The sequence below is a fragment of the Somniosus microcephalus genome, chromosome 7, assembly GCF_052327205.1.
Source record: "Somniosus microcephalus isolate GS21.2 chromosome 7, FLI_Smic_1.0, whole genome shotgun sequence".
NCBI classification, from domain to species: domain Eukaryota; kingdom Metazoa; phylum Chordata; class Chondrichthyes; order Squaliformes; family Somniosidae; genus Somniosus; species Somniosus microcephalus.
Window position 1 is genome coordinate 276,952,147 of NC_140993.1, and position 15,141 is coordinate 276,967,287.

The 15,141-nt window shown below is 46.3% G+C and overlaps 1 protein-coding gene across 35 annotated transcripts in view; it reads left to right on the forward strand.

Annotated features, from left to right (window-relative positions):
• clasp2 (cytoplasmic linker associated protein 2) overlaps positions 1-15,141 on the forward strand; it is a 453,349-nt gene that overhangs the window by 246,961 nt on the left and 191,247 nt on the right. For all 35 annotated transcript variants that reach the window (XM_085993872.1, XM_085993847.1, XM_085993851.1 and 32 more), the window contains 2 exons: positions 5,522-5,571; positions 14,346-14,510. In XM_085993872.1, the coding sequence (XP_085849998.1) occupies positions 5,522-5,571; positions 14,346-14,510 (215 nt within the window). The remainder of the gene's footprint in view (positions 1-5,521; positions 5,572-14,345; positions 14,511-15,141) is intronic.

Consider the following 15,141-nt stretch of genomic DNA (forward strand, 5'->3'; position numbering starts at 1 on the left):
TACAAGATCTCGTAATTGTAGGTGGAAAGTTCGATTCTCCACCTCAAGATCTTGTCATTTTTGATTTTGCCCCTCTGCTTGTTGTTGAACATAAAAGCAACTGAACGCTGGTCAGTGAGCAGGGTAAATCGTTTTCCGGCCAGGTAGTGCCTCCAATGACGCACAGCCTCCACGATAGCCTGGGCCTCCTTCTCGACCGCGGAGTGTCTGGTCTCCGGGCCCTGGAGGGTTCGTGAGAAGAATGCCACAGGTCTCCCCGCCTGATTAAGGGTGGCGGCCAGAGCGAAGTCGGACGCATCGCTTTCCACCTGGAAGGGGATGGATTCGTCCACTGCGTGCATGGTGGCTTTGGCAATGTCTTCCTTGATACGGTGGAAGGCTAAGCGGGCCTCTGCCGTCACGGGAAAAGAGGTGGACTTGATCAGCGGACGGGCTTTGTCTGCATAGTAGGGGACCCACTGAGCGTAGTAGGAAAAAAACCCTAGGCACCTCTTCAGAGCTTTTAGGCAGTGGGGCAGTGGGAGTTCCATAAGGGGACGCATCCGGTCCGGGTCGGGACCGATGACCCCGTGTTCTACAACACAGCCAAGGATGGCGAGGCGGTCTGTGCGGAATATGCACTTCTCCTTGTTATATGTCAGGTTCAGGAGTTGGGCGGTGCGGAGGAATTTCTCGAGGTTTGCGTCATGGTCCTGCAAGTCATGGCCGCAGATGGTCACATTATCTAGGTAAGGGAAAGTGGCCTGCAGCTCGTTTTGATCGACCATCCGGTCCATCTCCCTTTGGAAGACGGAGACCCCGTTGGTAACGCCGAAGGGAACCCTAAGGAAGTGATAGAGGCGGCCGTTTGCCTCAAAAGCAGTATACTGGCGGTCTTCAGGGCTGATGGGGAGCTGGTGGTACGCTGATTTCAGGTCAATGGTCGAAAAGACGCGGTACTGCGCGATCTGGTTGACCATGTCAGCTATGCGGGGGAGTGGGTAGGCGTCCAGCAGGGTGTAGCGGTTTATTGTTTGGCTGTAGTCGATGACCAGGCGTTGTTTCTCGCCGGTCTTAACGACTACAACCTGGGCTCGCCAGGGGCTGGAGCTGCCCTCAATAATCCCCTCCTTCAGGAGCCGTTCCACTTCGGTTTTGATGAAAACCCTGTCCCCGGCACTGTATCGCCTGCTCTTTGTGGCGATGGGCTTACAGTCAGGGGTGAGGTTAGCAAACAGTGGGGGGGGTGGGACTCTGAGTGTGGAGAGGTTGCATCTAGTGCGCGGCGGGCAATTTGGAGGCTGCTGGCTGCGGACTGTGAGTGGGGGGAGGGGGCCACCGTACGCCATCGTAACGCTTTTGAGGTGGCACTGGAAATCCAACCCCAGTAGAACGGCAGCGCAGAGGTCGGGCAGGACCAGGAGTTTAAAATTATTGAACACAGTCCCGTCTACTACTAGTGTCACCACGCAGTAGCCGCCAATGTCCGCTGACTGGGACTCGGAGGCCATAGAAATCCGCTGGTGCGCAGGCAGGACTGGGAGAGAGCAACGCCGCACCGTGTCGGGGTGGATGAAGCTCTCTGTGCTCCCGGAGTCAAAAAGGCAGTTTATTGCATGGCCGTTTACCTTAACGTCCATTTTGGACCGAGCTAACTGGTGCGGTCTCGTTTGGTCCAGCGTCACAGAGGCCAGCGTAGGGGTCGGTGTGTCGCTGCGAGTATCAGATGGGTGGGGGTTGGCGGTCTGCTGCGTCCCGGCTGGTGTCCAAGATGGCGGCGCCCATGATTCCCATGTGGCTGGAGTCGTCCAAGATGGCTGCTGCTGCGGTGGTTCGCACATGGCTGGGGAGGCCCAAGATGGCGGCTCGCACGGCCCACACGCGGCGCTGTTGGCGTTCGGGGTGGCTTTGGCCTTGCAGACGCTGGCGTAGTGTCCCTTTTTCCCGCAGCCCGAGCAGGTTGCATTCTTCGCCGGGCAGCGCGCTCTGGGGTGTTTGGCCTGGCCACAGAAGTAGCATTTCTGGCCTTGGGATACTGCTGTCTGGCTTTGGGACACTGCTGCGGTAGTTGGGCCGTTGTTGGGCTGTGGCTGGGGTGGCACGGTGCTATGGGGCTGTCCTACCGTGTCCCAGGTTGTCGTTCCCCGCGGCGTCCACGGTGCAGAGGAGTAGGCATCCATGCCCCGGAAGGCTGCGTCCAGCGTTAGTGCGATGTCGGAGGCTTTGTCGAGGGTGAGGTCACTCTGCTCCAACAGTCGCTGTCGGGTGTAGTTGGACCTGTGGCCCGCTACGAAGGCATCCCGGATCAGTTCCTCCGTGTACTTAGCGGGCGTTACCGCCTTACACCCACAGGCCCGGCCAAGCACGGACAGTGCTTGGAGGTATTCCTCAGTCGATTCCCCAGGTTGTTGCTTGCGACTCCCCAGAAGGTGCCTAGCGTATACTTCGTTCACAGGGCGCGTGTACTGGGTCTTGAGGAGCTGGAGGGCGGCTGTGTACGAGGTCGCATCCCGGATGACTGAGTACACTCGGTGGTTCACCTTGGAGATCAGGACAGACAGTTTGTCCGCATCCGTTTCGACCGCAGTGGAGGCAGTCAGGAATGTCTCGAAGCACGTAAGCCAGTGAGCAAACTTGGTGGAAGCGTCCGCTTCCCGACTGTCCAGGTCCAGGCATGCTGGTGTGAGGATCTTCTCCATTATAAAAAATTTAGTTAATAAAATTGATGCGCCATCAATTACTCAAAAGACTGAAGTTGAGCGAGTAACAATCAGGCTTTTATTAACTAAAGAATGAAGGTCTTGTCTCGAGTGGTCGACCCGTCCAGAATACTAAGGGACTGGGAGGTAGTCACTTATATACCTGGAATAGTGGGAGGAGTCAGCCGAGGCATGTCCAGACCTGTACCTAGTGGAATACACATACAGACACAGACAGGTATGACAGTGGTTTACCACACTGCCCTAATATCTCCTAATGAAGCTTGAGGTCAAATTTTGTTTTTACCGCTCCTGTGATGCATCTTGGAACGTTTTTCTATGGTAAGGTATTATATAAATACAAGTAGTAGTAGATATTCTCTCAACACAGGAGTGTACCCATACTGACCAGCAGCAGTTGGGCCAAATTCAACACTTTTCAGCATAACCTCACAGAGCTTCCTCCTCATAAAGAGAAACAGGAAACCATGCCACACTGTTCCAGTCAGCAGGCTAGATGCGTGTTTTCGGTGACCATTTGTGAGTTAGCATTAGTGAAGTTTGGCTCTTCTACTGTGAGCACTGCACGTTACCACCTCCAAAGCACTTGGAGAGTGTTAGAGCTGTGCCTTGTCTGAACTCGGAAGTGTTAGCGCTGTTTTAAAGCTCTTCATTGTTGAGTTTGGACAAGGCACAGCTCTAAAAATCCTGAGTTCAGACAAGGGACAGCATGAAAACTCCACTCTGAAGCCTGCCTGCCAATGACTGGATCAAATTACACAGTCCATGCAGATAGCTGGGTGAGTGCTGGCCATTTAAACCTATTTCCTGGCAGTTTTTTTTATTAATTGTAATGTCGTGGTCGACAAACGCAGCCTTAAATTATGGGGACACATTGCAGAAACTTGGTTTGGATTTCCTTGAGCTTAGAAGGTTGCGGGGTGATCTAATGGAGGGGTTTATAATGCTGAAGGGATTTGATGGGGTAGATACAGAGAAACTATTTCCACTGGTGGGGGAATCCAGAAGAAGATTGCATGGTCTTCAAATTCGAGCCAGGCCATTCAGCAGTGAAATCACAAGACACTTGTTCACATAAAGGGTAGTGGAAATCTGGAACTTGCTTCCCAAAAGGGTATGGATGCTGGATTAATAGCAATTTTCAAGACTGAGATCAATCGATTTTTGAACAGTGACAGGTCAATGTTGAGATACAGATCATCCATGATCTAATTGAATGGCGGAACAGGCTCAAGGGGCTGACTGGACTACTCCTCCTGCGCTCTCTCCAAAGCCTGGGATTTGACCAGGTATTTTTAATTCGCAGCAAATGGAGAGAGCTTTTAGTTACATCTATGCAGTTTGAACATGTGTAGTTAGCAGAATTTTCCAGCATACAAACTGCATCAACCGGACCTGAAATGTAGAAGGGTGTGTCTCTTCATGTGAGCTTTGAGAGTTTCCTTGCTTTTTCCAAAAAACTTTGAATGAAATTGCAAATTTAATTGTCAGTGATTTATTCCAGGCATGTCTGATATTTATTTAAATTTTATTGGCAGACAGCGTCTGTGACTTGGTTTCATTGTTGATGGTTAGAAAAGAAAACACATTTATAGAAGTGATGGAAATTGGATCGCTCTTTATTGCTATTGAAAATCCAGTTTTAAACCAGAGTATTTTTTATAAACTGAACCATTTTGAAGTTTAATGTAATGTTTATTTATAAAAACTTGAAAACTGCCTAAACATTAAGTATTTTATGTGCTGGTTTTGGTTTGCTTATTGAAATTTGTTTATTAAGACAGTGTATGTTGATAAAATTGCTAATAGTGCACTAAATCTTTAGCTGCTTTTCTCCCAGTGCATGTGAGTAAACTGCACAGCTCCAGCATGTGATTTTCTGTCCCTTCATTTTAAAAAGCTGAAACTTTATGGTTAAATGCTTTAAAGCAGTAAAATATGGACAAGAACTGGCTGATGGTGGGTGGGCACAGAGGGTGTTGAAGATGTTAAAAGAGCTGTGGATGGGTCAGAGAAGAGGCAAATAGGGAGGTAATGACGGAACTGTTGGTTCAAAAATGACCAACAGCAGTTTTGTTCCTGATATCCTACTCTTTCCCCGCACCCCCACCTCCCACCAGGCTGTTAGAATTTAGATCCTGTTCTTCTCAATTTTGTCAAATCCCAGAAACCCCCAGCACTACCAGACTCTGTCCCTCCTCAGACTTCCTGGACTCCAGGGCACCCCAGTCCCCGATTCTACGGCCCCTGTTGGTGTCGCTAAACCTTTTAGACCCTGTGTTCCTTCACCTGAGAGATTCCTCCCCAATAACCCCCCCGGTCTCAAGATCCTTCTCCCTGTAATCCTGGAATCTTGCACTCTAATGTTCTTGGAACTCTGGGACCCCCATCTGTCAAAGTACTGTTAGACCTTGAGACCCCCATCCCAGTTTTGCCAGAACGTTTACGGGCACCAGTTTGAGATTTTCATGGAGAAATGAACGGTGTCACCGAATTCAATCCCTTAAACATCAGTAGAAAATGGAATTCAACTTATTCAGCTGCTGTGACAATCCAACAACCACCACGATTCAGTGAAAGCAATTGTCAGCAGAGGGTGATGGAAGTCAAGTGTCAGTGATGGAAAACTATATATTGATAATATGTCAAAGATGGAGGCCCCATTAAGATATTGGTTACCTAATGGGAATGTTTTAAGTTTCTTTTTTAAAAGAATTTAATAGAATAATGTATTGAGAGATAAATGGGATGTATGGCCTCCAATCTGTGTTCATTTATGTTCCCTGCCTGGGTTGATGTAAGCTGTTTTGGTTTCTTTCCAGCCGTGCCTTTCCTGCTAAATGGTCAGTCGCAAGCGGGGGTGCATCAAGAGGTTAGTTTTGTATTTAAAAATTCAGAACTGAAACTATGAAATACTGGACCGTGGATGTTGTTTAACACCCACCCTTGTGATTTTTATTCATGTTTATCCTACAATCTATTTCTCTCATCCCAGACTGGATGCAGGGACATTCTTGTTGTGTAGTATAAATTAAACATTGGCCTCGTTTCCTTTGCTGATCTACATTACAGTACTCCAAGTGCTACCTTGCACTAATTTGTACTTTTGAAAACAAACTGGACTACCGGTTGCCTATAAAAAGTAATGAGACCAAGTCCTTTACCATCTTCCTTTGTCCTCTCTCCTGTATATGTCTTTTATTCTTTAATCTCATTTTTATTTTCTTCAGCTTTTATTCACCTGACTTCATTTTTTCTCTCCCACTGTTTCTCTATTTTTCTTTTTCCTTTGACTTGTTCTACTGTGCATTTTCCTGTTTCTGTTCTCCTTACCCTGCTCATCTCAGCTCTTCTATGTAAAATGGAGTTTGTACTTGGTGCTCTGCCCCAAGAATCTCTAGGCTCTGTTTATTTCTTTGTCCTCCGTTCCCCACTGTCTCTGGCCCACGCACCAACTCACCAATGCGCACCAGTCTGCGTTGTTTTCACTCTTATTTCTCTCACCACTACTGCAGGATAAATTAACTTTGTTCTTTTACTCGTTAAATCGTGGAAAATTCTCAAGTTGCTATCAAAATGTGTTTATTATTTTGATGGAAATAAGTTGTAAGTTAACCTATTAATATGAAATTTAATTTAAAATTTTAACAGAGTCAGGCAGGACAGCTTCTTGTGTGACCTCCATAATTGTGAGGGCTCTTGTTTATTTTAGGTTCAACCTGATCAGGTCCACCATTGTTTTGAAATTGGCGTTTGTGTTGAAAAAGTGATTAAAAGAGCAAGGTTATTTCTCTCTAGCACAAATGGGTATTGCTCTGCTTTTTTCCTTACAGCAGGTGCACTGTTGACCCTGCATACTCTGCATCTCTTCCATTGCCCTGTCCCAGGTTATCCGAATATTTTGGTCAGCAAGTAAAATGGCATCTGATAAGTATAAAAATGACACTCTTTATCATTTTGTGCCCTCTTTTGTTGTCAAACATTGGGTAAAAGGCTCCAGTTTCTCTGCAGGTGTAGCTGGCTTCGATGAACGGAGTATCAAACAGTTTTTTTTAAGGTTTCCCAGGATTCTAAGGTGCTGCCACTGGCACCAGCTTCCACAACATAGGAACAGGAGGAGGCCATTCAGTCCCTTGAGCCCTTTCCGCCGTTCATTTGGATCATGGCTGATCTGTATCTTAGCTCTATCTACCTGCCTTGGTTCTGTAACCCTTCATACCCTTGCCTAACAAAAATCTAGCTCAGATTTGACATTTTCAATTGACCCCCGGCCTCAACAGTTTTTTGGAGTAGAGAGTTTCCAGATTTCCACTTCCCTTTGAAATTGAGACGTTGCTCAACCGGGAGCCAGTGTCGGTCAGCGAGCACAGGGGTGATGAGTGAACGGGACTTGGTGCGAGTTGGGACACATACAGCCAAGTTTTGGATGACCTCAAGTTTACAGAGGGTAGAACATGGGAGGCTGACCAGGAGTGCATTGGAATAGTCAAGTCTAGAGGTAACATGGCATGGATGAGGGTTTCAGCAGCAGATGAGCTGAGGCAGGGGCGGAGTCAGGCAATGTTCCGGAGGTGGAAATAGGCAGTCTTGGTGATGGCGCGGATATGTGGTCCGAACCACATTTCGGGGTCGAATATAACACCAAGGTTGAGAACAGTCTGGTTCAGCCTCAGACAGTTGCCAGATAGAGGGATGGAGTCGGTGGCTAGGGAATGAAGTTTGTAGCAGGGACTGAAGACAATGGCTTTGGTCTTCCCAATATTTAGTTGGAGGAAATTTCTGCTCATCCAGTACTGGATATCGGACTAGCAGTCTGACAGTTTAGAGACCGTGGAGGGGTCGAGAGAAGAGGTAGTGAGGTAGAGCTGGGTGTCGTCAGCGTACATGTGGAAACTGACGCGGTGTTTTCGGATGATGTCACCGAGGGGCAGCATGTAGATGAGAAATAGGAGGGGCTAATGATAGATCGTTGGGGGACACCAGAGGTAACGATGCGGGAGTAGGATGCTTTTGCAGGTGATTCTCTGGTTACAATTAGATCGATAAGAATGGAACCAGGCGAGTGTAGTCCCACCCAGCTTCATTACTTCAGCGCAATACTGAGGGGTCGTTGGATGTGTCATCTTTTGGATGAGATATTAAACCAAGGCCCTGTGTAAGTAAACGTGAAACATCCTGTGGCTCTGCTTGAAGAAGTTCTGGGGAATCATCCTGGCAGGCATTTATCCCTCAACCAGCAGCATCAAAATCTGATTCACTGGTGTTCAACTTATTGCTGTTTGTGGGACCTTGCTGTGCATAAATTGGCAGCTGTGTTTGCCTACTAAACAACAGTGACTACACTTCAAAATTAATTCATAGGCAGTGAAGTGCTTTGGGACATCTTGAGGACATGAAATGAGCTGTGTAAATGCATATTTTTTGTTCCTTAAAAGTAGTAGCATACAAAGGTCTAAGGCCTCAGTACATAAAATAAGAATAAAACCGGACAGACCATCTGGCACCGACCTCAGCATCGGCTACGCACACGACAACGGCATACCCAGTCGACCCTGCAAAGTCCTCCTCACAAACATCTGGGGACTTGTGCCAAAATTGGGAGAGCTGTCCCACAGACTAGTCACAGCCTGACATAGTCATACTCACAGAATTATATCTTTCAGCCAATGTCCCAAACTCCTCCATCAAGAGTGGCTGTGGGAATCCTCAACATTGACTCCGGACCCCATGAAACCTCATGGCTTCAGGTCAAGCATGGGCAAGGATTACCACCTACCTCCCTCAGCTGATGAATTAGTACTGCTCCATGTTGAACATCACTTGGAAGAAGCACTGAGAGCAGCAAGGGCACAGAATGTACTCTGGGTGGGGGACTTCAATGTCCATCACCAAGAGTGGCTCGGTAGCACCACTACTGACCGAACTGGGCGAGTCCTGAAGGACACAGCTGCCATACTGGGCCTGCGACAGGTAGTGAGAGAAGCGACAGGTGATGAGAGAACCAACACGAGGGGAGAAACCAACTTGACCTCGTCCTCACCAATCTACATTTCACAGATTCATCTGTCCATGACAGCATTGGTAGCAGTGACTACCGCATTGGCATTGTGGAGACGAAGTCCTGTCTTCACATTGAGGACACCCTCCGTGCTAAATGGGATAGATTCAGAACAGATCTAGCAGCTCATAGCTGGGCACCCATGAGGCGCTGTGGGCCATCAGCAGCAGCAGAATTGTATTCTACCGCAATCTGTGACATCGTGGCCCGGCATATCCCTCACTCTACCATTACCATCAAGTCAGGAGACCAACCCTGGTTCAATAAGGAGTGTAGAAGAGCATGCCAGGAGCAGCACCAGGCGTACCTAAAAATGAGGTGCCAACCTGGGGAAGCTGCAACACAGGACTACATGCATGCTAAAAAGTGGAAGCAGCATGCTATTGACAGGGCTAAGCGATCCTACAATCAGTGGATCAGAGCAAAGCTCTGCAGTTCTGCCACATCCAGTCGTGAATGGTGGTGAACCATTAAACAACTAATGGGAGGAGGAGGCTCTGTGAATATCCCCATCCTCAATGATGATGGAGCCCAACACTTGAGTGCAAAAGACAAAGCTGAAGCATTTGCAACCATCTTCAGCCAGAAGTGCCGAGTGGATGATCCATATCGGCCTACTCCCGAGGTCCCCACCATCACAGAAGCCAGTCTTCAGCCAATTCGATTCACTCCACATGATATCAATAAATGGCTGAGCGCACTGGATACAGCAAAGGCTATGGGCCCTGACAACATCCTGGCTATTCTGCTGAAGACTTGTGCTCCGGAACTAGCCGCACCTCTAGCCAAGCTGTTCCAGTACAGGTACAACACTGGCATCTATCCGACAATGTGGAAAACTGCCCAGGGTATGACCTGTCCACAAAAAGCAGGACAAATCCAACCCGGCCAATTACTGCCCCATCAGTCTACTCTCGATCATCAGCAAAGTGATGGAAGGTGTCATCGACAGTGCTATCAAGCGGCACTTACTCACCAATAACCTGCTCACTGATGCCCAGTTTGGGTTCTGCCAAGACCACTCGGCTCCCGACCTCATTACAGCCTTGGTCCAAACATGGACAAAGGAGCTGAATTCCAGAGGTGAGATGAGAGTGACTGCCCTTGATATCAAGGTAGCATTTGACCAAGTGTGGCATCAAGGAGCCCTTGTAAAACTGAAGTTAATGTGAATCGGGGAGAAAACTCTCCACTGGCTGGAGTCATACCTAGCACAAAGGAAGATGGTTGTGGTGGTTAGAGGTCAATCATCACAGCACCAGCACATCCCTGCAGGAGTTCTTCAAGACAGTGTCCTCGGCCTTCAGCTGCTTCATCAATGACCTTCCCTCCATCGTAAGGTCTGAAGTGAAATATTCAGTGCCATTCGCAACTCCTCAGATAATGAAGCAGTCTATGCCTGCATGCAGCAAGACCTGGACGACATTCAGACTTGGGCTGATAAGTGGCAAGTAACATTTGTGCCACACAAGTGCCAGGCAATGACTATCTCCAACAAGCGAGAGTCTAACCGCCGCCCCTTGACATTCAACAGCATTACCATCGCCGAATCCTGCACCATCAACATCCTGGGGGTCACCGTTGACCAGAATCTTAACTGGACCAGCCACATAAATACTGTGGCAACAAGAGCAGGTCAGAGGCTGGGTATTCTGCGGCGAGTGTCTCACCTCCTGACTCCCCAAAGCCTTTCCACCATTTACAAGGCACAAGTGAGGAGTGTGATGGGAATACTCTCCACTTGCCTGGATGAGTGCAGCTCCAACAACACTCAAGAAGCTCGACACCATCCAGGACAAAGCAGCCCGCTTGATTGGCACCCCATCCACCACCTTAAGCATTCACTCCCTCCACCATCGCCGTACCGTGGCTGCAGTGTGTACCATCTACAGGATGCACTGCAGCAACTCGCCAAGGCTTCTGCAGCAGCTCCTCCCAAACCCGCGACCTCTACCAAGAGCAGCAGGCACATGGGATCACCATCACCTGCAGTTTCCCCTCCAAGTTGCACACCATCCTGACTTGGAAGTATATCGCTGTTCCTTTATTGTTGCTGGGTCAAAATCCTGGAACTCCCTACCTAACAGCACTGTGGGAGTACCTTCCTCACACGGACTGCAGCGGTTCAAGAAGGCAGTTCACCACCACCTTCTCAAGGGCAATTAGGGATGGGCAATAAATGCTGGCCTTGCCAGCGACGTCCACATCCCATGAACGAATAAAAAAAATGGACCTGAAGCCTTGTTCTCACAAAGATAATTGCAAATAAGACTTCTTCAAAGGGGAATCATTGTAATATTGCCCAAGGTAAAATTGTTGGGCCAAAGCTCCAAATATAGAAATGTTTTCACGTGAGAATTGCCCAAAGTGTTAATATAATTGTTCCTGGGGTCCCATAACCTGGAATGGACCTTTCTCTACAGATCTCTGCCATGAAGTTTGCATAGGATTTGTCATGACCACATCCTGATGGATCATGGTTACAAATTTCTCGCTCAACGTGCACAAGTTGTCAACATTTAATGCTAAAATTACCAGTGTACAGGGTCTTTTTAAAATCTTGTGTAGACTGTTTACTTCTGGTTATCTCTTAGAATGGAAATCTACTGTACAGAAAATGAACCATGAACCTGTAGACTGAGAGCTGGGAACATAGGAACAGGACTAGGCCATTCAGCCCTTGAGCCTGTTCTGCCATTCAGTGAGATCATGGCTAATCTGTAGCTTAACTCCATCCACCTGCCTTGGCTCCATATCCTTTTATACCCTTGTCCAGCAAAAATTTATCAATCTCAGATTTCAAATTGTTAATTGAGCTAGCGTCTACTGTTTTATGTGGGAGAGAGTTCCATACTTCTCCCACCCTTTGTGTGAATAAATGTTTCTTAACTTCTCTCCTGAATGGCCTGGCTCTATTTTTAAGGTTATGTCCCTTTGTCCAGATTCCCCCACAAGCAGAAAAAGTTTCTCTCTATCTACTTTACCAATTCCTTTCAAAATCCTAAAAACCTCCATCAAATCACCCCTTAGCCTTCTATATTCCAGAGAATATAAGCCTAGTTTATGTAAGCTATCCTCTTAATCTGACCCTTGGAGCCCTGACAACATTCTAGTGAATCTGCGCTGTCCTCCTTCCAAGGCCAATTTATCTTCCGAAGGTGTGGGCCCCAGAACTGTACACAGTACTCCAGATGGGGTGTAACCAGGGCTTTGTACAGCTGTAGCAAAAGTTCCTCCCCTTTATATTCTAGCCCTCTAGTTATAAAGGTTAACATTCCATTTGTTTTATTGATTATTTTTTGAACCTGACTACTACATTTTAGTGATCTGTGTACATAGACCCCTAAATCTTTTTGGACCTCCAAAGCTCCGAGCTTTTCACCATTTGAAAAATACTCGGATCGATCCTTTTTTGGCCCAAAATGGATGACCTCACACTTGCCTGCATTGAAATCCATTTGCCACAACTTTGCCTACTCAATCTACCAATGTCTCTTTGTAATTTCCAGCTCCTGCCTGCACTACGTACTGTGTCATCAATCTTTGTGTCATTGTCATACTTGGATATATGGCTCTTTGTTGTGTTATCTAAGTCATTAATAAATATAGTGAATAGTTGAGGCCCCAGCACAGATCCTTGCGGGACACTACTGGTCACTTCCTACCAATTCGAGTACGTACCCATTATTGCTACTCTCTGTCTTCTACCGCTTAACCAGTCTCCTAACCAGGTCAATAATTTGCCTTCAATTCCATGAGCTTTAATTTTAGCTAACAGTTTCTTATGTTGAACCTTATTGAATGCCTTCTGGAAGTCCATATAAACTACTATTCCCCTGTCTACTACTTCAGTTACTTCCTCAAAAAATTCATTTAGGTTTATGAGACATGACCGACCCTTTACAAATCAATGGGCTGGATTTTCCGATCGGAGGATTCCTGCGGGCAGATGCCTCCGATTGGGAAAAATCTATGCACTTAGCTACTGGCTCCATAGGTCCCGAGGCTTCCGATCCTGGGCCTCTCCTGGTCCGCGTGCGCAGAAGCCCAGATATCCCAGGGCGCATGCGGTTCGCAAGCATCCCTGGGATCACGTGGGCCATGGGGAACCAATCAAAGAAGGGAATTCCCTCTTCACACTTTTGACAGGTCTCTATGCACAGAACTGTCAAAAGTATGAATGGGGATCACTTAAAAAAAGAGTTAAACATTAAATACATTTTTTTTAAATCACGTATTTAAAATTAGTTAAAATTACATTCAATTAAATATTTTAAACAAATTTAATTTTATGAAAAAAATAATTAAAGTTTTTTATAGTGCTAGAAATAAACTTACCTTTTTTTAACTTCTAAATGAGTGGGGGGAAAAAATTATTTTTAATTTTTTTTTAACTCTTTTATGCTGGTAAAAGCAGGCCTTATGCCTGGCGGATGATCTGTCAAGAGTGACAGATCAGAAGTGCCGGGGCTTAGCGCATGCGCTTCGGAATATCCGGCCCAATGTATGCTCTTTCTAATCAGCTCAAATTTTTCTCAGTCACTCTGTCCTTTAATTACAAATTCCAATAACTTCCCCACAACAGATGTTAGACTAACTGGTCTATAATTTCCTGGTTTCTCTCTCTCACCCTTCTTAAGTGGCTGCCTATACCTTGGATTCGGCAGCCAGATCGATTGCCATTCAACGTATTGCTCCACAGATTGCCAGGATCGCATTTAGGGTCACTGCCATGAGAGCTACATCAGCAGCTATTTAAATGCCCTTCGACAGCAAAAGAATTTTGGGGAAAAGATGGAACCGGAATCTTTCAAGAAATACGAGCAGAACTGGTGTACTTGAACAGGAATAGCTCTGAAAAGTAGGATTCCTTTTAAGAGTTCCCTACTTCCTCAACCAACAGACTACAAAGCCCAGTTTTGCCTCAGCTGTTCTTATATATTTGTTCTCTGGATATGAGTGATGCTGGCAAGGCTGCATTAATTGCCCATTCCAAGGATGTAATGGTGGGAGGGCCTTCCTCTTTAATAGCTACAGTTCCTGTAATGGTGGTTAGGTAGGGAAGTCCAAACTTTTGATCAAGTGACGATGATGCAACAGTAATGTACGTGTAAGTCAGGATGGTATGTGGCTTGGAGAGGAACGTGGAGGTGATGGTCTTCCAATGACGTTGCTGCTGTTAGCCATTTGTAGCACCCCAGCCACTGCCTTGGCTGAGGTCAGTTGACTGAGCACAGTCTGGAAATCAAACCTTAGGGTCTTCAATGTAATTATTCCTTCCAGTCTGTTATGCAATACGTTGATTAAGTTTCTGTTATAAATGAACTTTTTGAAATGGGCAGATGAATATTTCCTTGTGATACAAGTATCTAATTATAGTTGAGCTCATTCCATTGTTTGTTCTATTTCCGTTCGATACCTCCCCTGTATTGTATTTCTTAAAATGTTGGTAATTTTATTGCTTGTTCAGCTTTATGATTCTGGCTACTTTTTTTTGAAGATTCAGAACCATTATTGCACTTGAACTTTGTTATTTTTAGTAACACCTGTTAAACTTCACAATCTTTTCCCTTCCTTCTTTGTTTCAGGCTCAAGTGCAAAGTCTGCAGCTACCCCTGGTGGTTTGCAGCGCTCGAGAAGTGACATAGATGTGAATGCTGCTGCATCTGCAAAATCACGGCATACCACTGGGCGCACAGGAGCGAGCCGTTTAACTGCATCTAATATCCCTTCAGGAGCCTATTCTTCACTCGGTAAGATTGATTAGTTCAGGTTTTTCACCAAAGTTTGTTATCTCCCTTTGCCGCTGATCAATGAATCGTTGCCATGAAGCTAAAAGTGCTCGAAATTGTGTATTATCTTTGTCAAACATTGTAATTTTTTTTACATCTTGACACTAGTAGTAATATTAAAATCATCAATTAATTTATTTATGTGAAACTGGGAAAAATAATTACACAATAGAATCTGGTATACAATGTAGCTGGTTGATTATTTATAATTTGCCTTTTAATTCTGACTTGGAACTTCATTCTAATACAGTATAATGTTACCGCTGAAAATGTTTCAGGGTTCATTTTACTTATGGAAATTTGAAGTGTGAATGGTTTCCAGGACACCAGGCGAACTCCCTGCTCTTCGAATAGTGCATGGGGATCTTGTACATCCAGACAGGGCTTCAGTTTAATGTCTCATCTAAAAGTCAGCAAACCCACCGATGCAGCACCACCTCAGTATTCCACCGAAGTGATAGCCGAGATATGTGCTGACGTCCTGCTGTGGGGCTTGAGCCCACAACCTTTTGACTCGATTGAGGCGAGCATGATACTAACTGTGGACTTTATGCAGGTGTGGAGATGCCGGAGTTGGACTGGGGTGGACAAA